This window comes from Corvus cornix, chromosome 20, assembly GCF_000738735.6.
Source record: "Corvus cornix cornix isolate S_Up_H32 chromosome 20, ASM73873v5, whole genome shotgun sequence".
NCBI lineage: Eukaryota > Metazoa > Chordata > Aves > Passeriformes > Corvidae > Corvus > Corvus cornix.
In genome coordinates, this window is record NC_046349.1 from 1,548,526 (window position 1) to 1,558,830 (window position 10,305).

A 10,305-nucleotide genomic window follows, 5' to 3' on the forward strand; every position below is an offset into this window, starting at 1 on the left:
CTAAAAAGTAAATACAAATGAGGCATTTTCAGTGAGAGAGTGAAACCTGCCATCATAAAGGTGGAAAGCTGAACTTTTAACCTGTATTGCTTTACAGCTCAGGTTTCTGCCATCCAGTTGCTCACACCAACTCACCCATGGGAAGAAAGCCGTAATAATAATTTAGGGTGTCCATCTTTGCACGTTATATAATGACCTGGCTAAAGAAAGTAGTGCCAAGATCCTGCAGTCATAGAATCACAGAATCACTCAGGTTGGAAAAGACCTCCACTAAACCACATCACCAAATGTCCCATCTGCTTGTTTGCTGAACACTTCCAGGGATGGTGACTCCACCGCTTCCTTGGCCAATGTCAAGGTTCTATTTCTCTCCAGTTTCTGTGCTGGGTGTCAACTCCAGGGTGTGCCTTATTCCTAAACCCCTGGGTTTGGAGGGGAATGAAGATTGAGTGAACCCCGCCTGGGTTTTTCTTTTGTGCTCATCTGTGACATATGTGTACCTTGGGAAGTTTCGATGCCTGTTTCTGTTCTCATGCCAGGTAACTGAAACTGCAGATTGCCATGTAAAGTCTTGACAAGATTGGCAACAATTTGTGAGTAGACAGAAGTCTGTGCTAGGGGATTCCAATGCCTCCAACAATGTACCAGTAAAGCACCTATAGGCTAGTACACATTTACACCATGGGGAAAGTCAGCAGAGCATTCCAGAATAAAATAGTGTTGAACCACAATTCCCAGTGTTATCGAACAATTTCCCAATGTAAATGCAAAAGGACATCACCATACTGGTTTATAACTAATGGTATAAACCAAGAATACAATTTAAGACCTAAAAGTGAAAAAACCTCCCTTGTTCCTCTGCCCATGATTATAAACTCCTCACTTAGAGCTGAACCAATCTTGAGCAGTGCCAGGGCTGTCCCTTCTGGATGTCACCACATTTGAGAGACCAGCCAAGCAAACTGAATGTCATGTTACCTCCTAACCTGGACACTTGGGCTGAAACTGCTTCTGTTTTGGCCAAACCCAATTTTGAAGCAGTAACAATCCATTATAATTCCAGCATTTTACTGTCTGTAGTTTCAAATTTGTTTGAAGTGATATTACAGACCTACTTGTGGTTTGGTTTTTTGCTTTTTCTTTCTAGGTATAACCAACCAGAATATGGGCTTTTGAATGATTACCAAAGGGCGTTTTTGAATACTTTAGTTTGTCAGTATTTCTTTTAATTTTTCCTCAGATCATACTGTTTGTTTTGGGATAATTGCAAAACCTTGGCATATTTTTCCATTTAGATGCTGATACATACTCAATTTAAATACAATTTACCTGAACCCTTATCTTGCTTTTTTCATGCACTGAAAAAGTCATACAAGGACAGCAAGAAAGAACCTCAGAGTTTTATACCAACTAGGCTTTAGAAACTTTCTATCGTGACCAGACTCACCAGGACTTGCAGGTTGGTCACCAGCTCTGCAGCGTGAACTGAGCAGGAATTTTCCCCCTCAGATTTCCAAACTATCATCATGCCTTGTGTGTACTACCAGTGCTTTTGTCCACCAAAGTTGTTCCAGCACCTGATGAACCCAGGTGGTACTGAAGCAAACTGCCCCATGCAGGCAGTCCTAATCCCAGGAGTTAACTTGTCTTAACTTAGATTTGCTTCAAGTGTATTTAAATAGGCCGTATTTGCTATTTTAAACTGATCACCCTGAGCCACTGAGGTACATGCCTGTGTGGTTAATAACTGGCATGGCACAGCTGTGTCTCATACGTCAGAACAGAGATTTCCTTGGGAATGTGCAAACAGCATTCCCAGAGAGTGGGAGCAGCACTTACCTAAGGAAGAAAGGAGACAACCCTTTGTCATGGTCATCTAGCAAACCTCTCCAGGAGATAGCTGGAGCCAGTGCTAGAGGAAGCTGCAAACACACCTGAAAACAGCCAGGAGAAGAAAAAGAACTGCTTGAACAGATTGGGGGAAAAAAGCCTGAGCTGCCCTCCTGGCTGTGGACTTGGCAGGGGAATGTTTTCTCTCCTACAGTAGCAATGGTAAAAATCAGCTTTTAGTAAAGCTTATACTTGAAGTTTTGAAAGATTGGCTGGTGATAAGTAGTTAGTGCTGGGGTTAGTAACTGCTGGGCCTGGCCTAAGGCTCCATCAGGATGAGGAAGAGCAGGACCTGGGAGTGCACACTGAGAGTCCGGAAGGGAGATGGAGCATCCCTGCGGGCAGCCCCGACCCATAAAATGCCCGAATTTCTCATGCACTTGTTACGAAGTAGCTGCAAGCGCTCATTATTCTCTGTGCCTGCTGCCCTGCACGCTGGGCATTCACTGTCCGGGCAAGGGCAGCTTTCTGGTCTCCGGGTTTGCAGCAGGCAGGAAAACCAGGCAGTGTCAGCCCCTGCAGGCAGGAATGACAGCGCTGAGCAAATCTCACAGACCAAATCTCCCTGCAGGGCTGTTCTGCATCCCCGAGCTGCAGGTGAGGGCACAGGGCAGGTCACCTGCACAGGGCTTCCCCAGGTGTCTGGCAGCAAGGCTGCTTATCCAGGCATGTTAAGCTGGTTAAAGGCTCAGCTGCCCAGAGAGTGCAGGAGGAAGGGCAGAGCTTTATGTCACTGTTTTTGGCCGTTGACCAGGAATTTAGGATGGTTTGCTGCTGGTGTGAGCTTGAGCATGTCCAGACTGGGGTACTGAGCAAAAGGACCTTGGGGACTGTACTCAGCTCCCTGCCAGTACCCACACCTGTGATGCTGTGCAGAGCCAGGAAATCTTATGGCATGATGGTCTAAGGAAAATCAAACCTTAGCATTTCTATTTTGTACTATTGATAAACTCCTTCAGTAATTTCTGATGGTTCATAGGACCTTGCTGATCCGTCTGTAGTTGAACATTTGGTACTACTTTTGTGGGTGGAAACATACAGGAGCAATACCATTTAAAATCCATGTCTGGAATAGATAAAGGGGATATACAAGCACACAGCCCTTGGAGGGTGGAATAAAAGGATACCAAAGCTCTTTTGCAACCATCTGCATAACTCATTTTTGCCCCAAATACATCAAGTGATAGTGTCATTCCCCACCAGATCAAACCAGGCCTTCCTTTCAGATCTTTCTTTCAATGTTTCCATAGTTTCTCTCTGTGGCAGCAAAATACACAGACATGTTTTGCATACCCCTGGTATTCTGCTGCACAGAAAAGTCCCTTTCACTTGTATTTATTGTACAAAAACATAAAAAAATTTCTTAATTGCGTTATAATTATGCAGAGTTGGACAACTAGGCACAATGCAGCACTGTGTCAATAATTTATTACATCTTATGCAATAATTGAACACTTTTACTATGAGCATTTGAGAACAACTTGGACCTTATACAGAATAATATATTTTGCTACATAATAATGGAAAGGTGGATACTTAAGAAAGATATGTAGCTTGGAGGAAAACATACATGGAAGCAAATACCTCCTGCATCACCTATTTTCATGTAAAACTTAAAACTAAACCAACATATTATATTTAATGACCCCTTTTAATATATGCATAGTTTCAAGAGCTAATCAGAAAGAAATCATATTACAGTGCAACTATTTACACCAAGATGGGGACACACCAGAACACAACTCTTCTCAATATTGGGACTCTTTTCTGACATTTATGAATGGACAAAGCACACGGGAATCAGACAGAAATTCAGTCTCAAGAACAATGTTCAAAGGAACAAACAGGTCATATCCACAGCTCACTGATACCATCTCTATCCACTGCCTCAAGGCTAAAGGCAGGAGATCTCAAGGTGTAGAGATATCATCTTCTCTGTCATGGACTTCACTTAGAGTCAGTCCTGTGTTGCCAGCGGCACAAGGCCTTAAATCCAGCTGAGTGACAGCATCCAAATGCTACTGAAATATGTCCATGGAGTGACATACAGAAACACTGGATTTATTGCTACATCCTTGTAAACATACTTACGCTAGAGGTAAGAAATCTAGTTAACCGTGATTGAGGAGAAGCTATGTCCAATGTGTTGTATTACTTTTCATAACATATTCATGTGAGCAGCTGTTCTGCTACCTACAACCACACGACTCCACCACCATGTCCTCGTACTGCTTGTAGACCACGTTGTTTGCAGAGTCAATGAAAAGGATGCTGATGGGGCTCAGACGGGTTGGGACACAGCAAGTCGGGGGGGTTGATTCCGGGTCCATCGAGTTCATTAATGTCTGGATAACTGCGTGGTTGGTGGGCTCCAGGTGGGATCGGAGGGGGAATTCACAGAGCCCTTCGCAGTGATATGCTTCATACTCCAGAGGGGCTATTATCCAGTCATCCCAGCCCATATCCTTAAAATTCACGTGGAGGGCTTTTCTGCTACACCTCGCCTTCAGATTCTTGGTGGGCCTCTTCCCTTGCCGTGTTGCTAGAGGAGCTCTTCTCTTCCGCCTCTGATTGAATAAGTACTCATAAACAGTTTTGTCATCTTGGCCGGATCTAGCTTTGATTTCATTGAAGAATAAGTCTCTTTTTTTCGTCCTCCCAAACACCAAGAACAGAGCCTTCTCATTGACCTGTCTTCCCGTTCTATTAAATCCCACACTCCTGAGGTCAACAGCTCTCCCCCTGTCAAAAGTTTCCAGCTCAAAACACAAGTTCACCAAGTTTTTAAAGTTTCTGAAAAGTTTCCAGATGTCAAACACTTCCCACTTGGGTGTATCAGTGATACTGACAGTTCGAGAGTCCAGGAGTGTTGAGGCTTGTCTGTTTGTAGAGCAACTAAATAATTTCACTTGGGAAGTTTTTCCAGAAGAATGAGACTTCCATGTATCAGAAGGTTTTTTTCTCAGTATTCGAAGCTCTGCTCCCAGCAAACCATCTTTTTCTAATGCACTGATGTCAAAAATATATTTTTGTTTTCTTATAGTTGGTGTTCGCTCATCTAAAAAAAGCACACACATTTTTAAATGTATATCAAGCACAGACCAATATCAGTTATTCAATTCTTAATGGTTTTCCTCAAATTTGCTCATAAGCCTGGAATTTAGCCCACTGAACAGAAAGAGCAATTTTTGTCTAAGGGATCAGCTCCATGCAGGGACTCAGAAGAACTCAGGGACTCACTAGGGAAATGAGCTTCTGAGTCTGCCTTGTAGAAATCTCATTTATTTCACCAGTGGCATTTTCTGCCTTCAAAGTTGTGATTAGCCAATTGAAAAATAATGCTTTTTAAGGGCTGAGCACTCACAGGACCTATTCACCACTTATATCTGACTTAAATTACTGAAACAGAGCTTCAGTGGTAGCCAGGCCTCATGCTGGCTCCAAACATGAGCAAATTTACCCTTAGATGATACAATAGTGAATTAGTCCTTTAAAATCAGCATCCCCAGGAACTGCCAGACACAAGGATAATTGCCTAATTAACTAAACCCCACATGATTCACAATTTTTCAAACTGGGCAGAGAAACATCCCTCCCTTTATCCTGACTTTACGTTTGCTTGCTTCAGCTGGTGAGGAATATGGCTGAGCCAGCCTTCCAGTGACGTGCCATTAACAGTGCCTTCCAGTGGCAAGCTGAGAACCTGAAGGCAGCACTTGCGAGCAGTGTATCCCCCCTTCCCAGCAGCCAAGCTATTAATGAAGAGATGGCAAACAAATCCAGTCCTGGTGAGTCTTTCATCACAATTCCTTCACCAGCTGTAGCCTGTGTTGCTTCCTTAAGAGTGTGACAAAATTCTTACAAATGTCACTGGAAGCAACATGGGGCTCCCCAGGCAGAGTGGTGAGGTGAACATCATTCGTTGGGACCTTGGTTATTTCTCCTGTGAAAGCAAACACTAGCCCAAATTTCCAAAAGTGTTTGGAACCGGAATGTTGAGCTGCAGGTTCTGGAGTCCCGGAAGTTATTACCCTTGGTAGTCTGTGCAGAGCTGTGGGCTCCTTGGTGGTACCTGAAAGTTTTGAGCTAGTACAGATACACCCACCCCACAGGATAATGACTCCTGGGTCTGCAGTGTAGTTCCTTACAATTCTACCTTGAACAAACCACACTGGCCCTTTCATACTGCAATTTGTGGGTTTTTTTCACAGAATAACTCCGTTCTTAGCATATATGTTCTTAGGCACACTACAGTCTAACATTATCCGTTTCCATGAGCTAGTTTCCAGCTAGTCAGAAAGAAAATAAGAAAAAAATGCAAAAGGTTTTTAAACACCTAAGCATGCAAAGACTGATTGATTTTCAACAATATGCATCTAAAATACTTTCTAAATGTTTTCTTTGGCTGCCACACAACCATCTAGTTCTGCCTGTAAATGAGTTTTCCAAGATAAGGGAGGAGGACAAAATCTGCAGCAAAGTTGTGTGATTTCATTTACATTAAAAAGAGCTATTTGACTTTAACAAAGTATGATTATTTTCCAATACTCTCTGCATTTATAAACACACTCAGACATCTCTCTCTGTCCACACTCACACACAAGCTCCTTTCTTACCTTGTCCTTTGTCTATAAAGCTGGTTATTGTATTGGCAAGTCCAGCCTCCAGTTTTACACTTCCATTAACACCCTTTCTTTCTGCATCTGAGAGAGTCCTGTACAAAGAGAGCATGTATTCATGTGGCGTTATCGGGGGATGTCGGAAAGTTTCCTTAGCTTCCCTCTGGGTTACAGGCTCTTTAGTCTTTTTGGTTTTGAAAGAATCAGTGTCAGTACTGCTTGTGCCAGTTTTTTTCAAAGCCACCTTGCTGCTAAGATTTTGAACCTTTGGAGTCACTGTCCTTACTCCAGAAGGTCTGCTGGGGAGATGTCCTACCTTGCCCTCCGTGGCTGCTGTTCTTGAGGGAACCTTCTTTGACTCATCATTCTTGGCCAGCAGAGCTCCAGCCTGAACAGCACTGCTTTTAGTCCTGGCCTTTGAGGTCCCAGCACTGTATCCATGGCTTGCAGTCCTCAGTGTACCTGCCCGTGCGGAGGGATTCCTCTCCTTTCCTTCTGCTTTCAAAAAACCTAGTTTAGATCCTGGGTTACCCTGGCCTGCTTCAGAATTACTCAGCGCTCCAGGAACTAGATCCAGAGACAGCCAAGTCAAATGCCAAAGCAGTAAAGTGAGAAAATGCAGGATTTTCATCCTCTGGTCTTCCTCTGAATGCCACTAAAGAAAAAATCAGAAAAGGTTCCTCCAGTTTGGCAGAAGAAAACATGAAAGAAATTAAAAACCAAAGTTAGCAAAAATGGTTTTCGTTTGAGATTAAAACATTTCAAATATCGTTGTTCAATACTTGTATCCAGTCCCATAGTGGAAATGCTCATGTACTCAGATATGATCTCCCCTGACTTCAGTTAGCAGCTATAAAGAACTTGTTCTTGAAAAGAGAAAGTTTACCACCTCGTTTTCTTCTGTAAAACTGACTGAAAACTTGAAGGAGTCTTGTTTAAATCCAAGGCTTTTTTTTTTTTTCCAAGAAGGAAGAATGGCGTAATGCTGCCTCTGTGTTAAAAGGTTTTTTTAAAGTTTTGAGTTTTGAATCCTTTCCAGTGAAAATATTTCACACACAGAGACCTGCAGGTGCTCAGAAATCTTTTACAAACCTGAACTCTGGAATTGGAAACGGAATTCCAACAAACCTATTTAATTACTCTCTGATGTCATGCTGTCTAAACTAATTTAACTGCGATATATTTCTTTAAAAAAATCTTCTTTACCCTTTTCATTAGCATGAGTCATACTCTGCCTCATGTGAAACAGCTCCACAGGCTCAAAACTCCAGAGGATGCCTTTTCAAGTGGCAGTATGACCTCTGCCTCAGCCCTCGATGAACTTCACGTTTAGACAGGACAAACTGCAAGATCAACAACTGAGACCTGTCACACAGTCCACTGGACACATACATAAACTAATTTAGAAATAATTCATGTATCTCTTTTGCCAGAGAACTGTAACAGTGGCTTCACTTCGTCCCTCTGTGACTGAAGGGCTGCGCTGTAACGCAGGCGCTTAACGAGGGTAACATTTAATTTTACACAAACACAACAGGGCCGTGCCCGCAGTCAGTGTATTTTGGCTTATTTATTGCTGTGCTTAAAAAAACCGGTGTCAGCCCAGCTGGAGAAGCAGCTCCTGCCGGAGGGGATGCCCCGTGGGGCGGGCGCGGTGCTGTGGGGCAGCAGTGCACCCTGCAGGCAGCCATCCTCCTCCTCCTCCTCCTTCTTCTCCAGAGCCACTCGGGAGCTGGAGTCAGGCCGAACCCCGTCTTTCCTCCAGAGACTGCTGAACACCAGCGTTTGTTTTAATATTAGATGCAAAATGTCCAAGAGCTGCTGACCCCGGGGCTCCAGGAAGGCTGCAGGTCAAAACCAGCGTTCCTCACGGTCACGACTGTCCTGCGGCTTTCAGCCATCCAGAAGAGAGTGTGGAGCAAGTGTGTCTTTCATAAGCTGCAAAAACTGAACTGTTGATCTAAATGAGCCTTCAAGAAAAGAGGCACTGGGCTGGACTCAACAGGGATTACTGGTACCCATCTCTCATCTTGCACTGATGCTAAACCCAGTCCTTCTCCTGCAATTGCTTTTTCTTTCTGAGTTAAGAAGAAAGGGAAAAGGTACACCACCTTTTAGCTTGTTCTGTGTGTGCTGTAGCATTCCCCACGCACCCTGACTAGTATCAGAAACACTGAACTACCTTCATAAATAACAACCTGCATGACATGAGGAGCTCTGAATGCTTCACTGGTTTTGATGGAGGAACTGAAGGATAGAAGAGTTCAGTGATTTTGCAGATGTCACAAATAAGGTAAATTCAAATCATGATCCTCCCGATTTTGATCTAATGGCCCTTCCTCTGGTGTCAGTTGTGCTTTTGATATTTCCCTACAAAATAAAGCAGCTTCTCCTGGGATTTACCTCTGGTAAAACCATTCCTCAGCAGTTACTCCACACCATCCCATGGCCCTCCCAGCCATGCCATCATTTTGTCCTTCCCATATTGCCCACCTTTCTGCTGGGTGGTGTGCTGTGTCTGGTTCTGTGCCATGGTGGTATTGATCAGCTTGCCAGTAAGCCACAAAAGTAGCTAAATGTTGAGTTTCCACTTTTAATCTATCCAGCTTCCAGCTTTCACAATGCTTGTCAGAATTTAATATCTTTAAAAGGTCATTTGCTCTATCAAACTTGGCTGAGATTTGCAAACAGATTTACAAACAATTTAAGAGATGGACATGAAAGAGCAGGAGGTAGGACAATGTGATTACATGGGTCTTGTCTTAGTAAATCAGATTAAAAGCATAATTGTTCATATGTTCAAAGAATATTTACATGTCTGAGATTAAAATATCTTAGTGGGCTGGATAGAGCTAGACAGAAAGAGAAAGGAAAAGCAAGCAAAACAAGCTGTGTAAACTAATCTCTCTCTTTAAAAGAGGCTCTCTTGAAGCAAACTGCATCTCAGTGCTTGGATCCATGGGAGCACAGATGCTGTAGAGTGCACCAAGCCCCACAGCCCCCAGAGTGGAATGCTGACCATGAACAAGACCCACAGACTGGGGGGTTCCTATGAACCCTACACCAAAGTGGAGTTATTCCAGCTGGCTAAACTCAAACTCCACTGGTATCTTCAGTATGTAGCTAGGAACTCTCCTGCTGGTGAGGCTTTGCATCAGATACAGGACACAGTGGAAGCGGTGCTCCGAGCCTCAAAATGCTCACCACCAGCCAAATTCCTGTGCACCATCAAGTGGCTGGGCTCGTATCGCCCACCTGTCCTTCTTGGCCCGTTCTGTGACAGCAGATCCTCCCTCACACAGTGTGAGTAGGGATTTGAAAAGGGAGGACCACCCGGGTCCCTGCTCCGTGGGAGTGCACTCCCTGCTGTTCTCCATATCCCCAGATTATGCCTACATGAGCTGTGACACCTTCTCAGGCAATCTCAACGAGCCCTTCTGGATGTCCAGCATGGTCTAGAGGAAAGGATCACTCTGGGGAGCCAGAGGAAGATTTCATAGTGTTGAAAACATTGCCATTCCCTGAGGATAAGCAGCTCCGTTGGATACGCGATGCCAAGAGTTAGAATTTGTTCACTGCTGCAAACTTGCAGTTGAAGCTGCACGTGGAGATCTTTATTCTAGTCATCTATGAGGAATTTCATTGTCCTTTCCCAGGTGAACTAATTTCCAGAAAGGACTTACAGGATTGAGTTAACTCCATATTAGGCCATTTGCTGTCACACTGTTTTTGCTTATTGAAACTAATTAACATTCTACTTCTGTGAGGATTTTAGACCTCTGCACCTTAGCTCTTG

General features: G+C 43.8%; 1 protein-coding gene across 1 annotated transcript; it reads right to left on the reverse strand.

Annotated features, from left to right (window-relative positions):
• Window positions 1–3,291: 3,291 nt before the first annotated feature.
• GDF5 (growth differentiation factor 5) lies at window positions 3,292–7,457 on the reverse strand. Its single transcript, XM_010390745.2, has 2 exons — window positions 6,507–7,457; window positions 3,292–4,948 (listed from the first exon to the last, which is right to left on the reverse strand). The coding sequence occupies exons 1-2, from the start codon at window positions 7,138–7,140 to the stop codon at window positions 4,080–4,082; spliced, it is 1,503 nt and encodes a 500-aa protein (XP_010389047.1). The 5' UTR covers window positions 7,141–7,457; the 3' UTR covers window positions 3,292–4,079.
• Between the last annotated feature and the right edge of the window lie 2,848 nt (window positions 7,458–10,305).

Bases quoted from the DNA above. Each gene is read 5' to 3' on its own strand.
- GDF5 (XM_010390745.2), bottom strand. From the start codon at position 7,140: ATGAAAATCCTGCATTTTCTCACTTTACTGCTTTGGCATTTGACTTGG. The intron at 4,949-6,506 runs GTAAGAAAGGAG...TGCTTTTTTTAG, and splicing joins CTTTATAGACAAAGGACAAG to ATGAGCGAACACCAACTATA.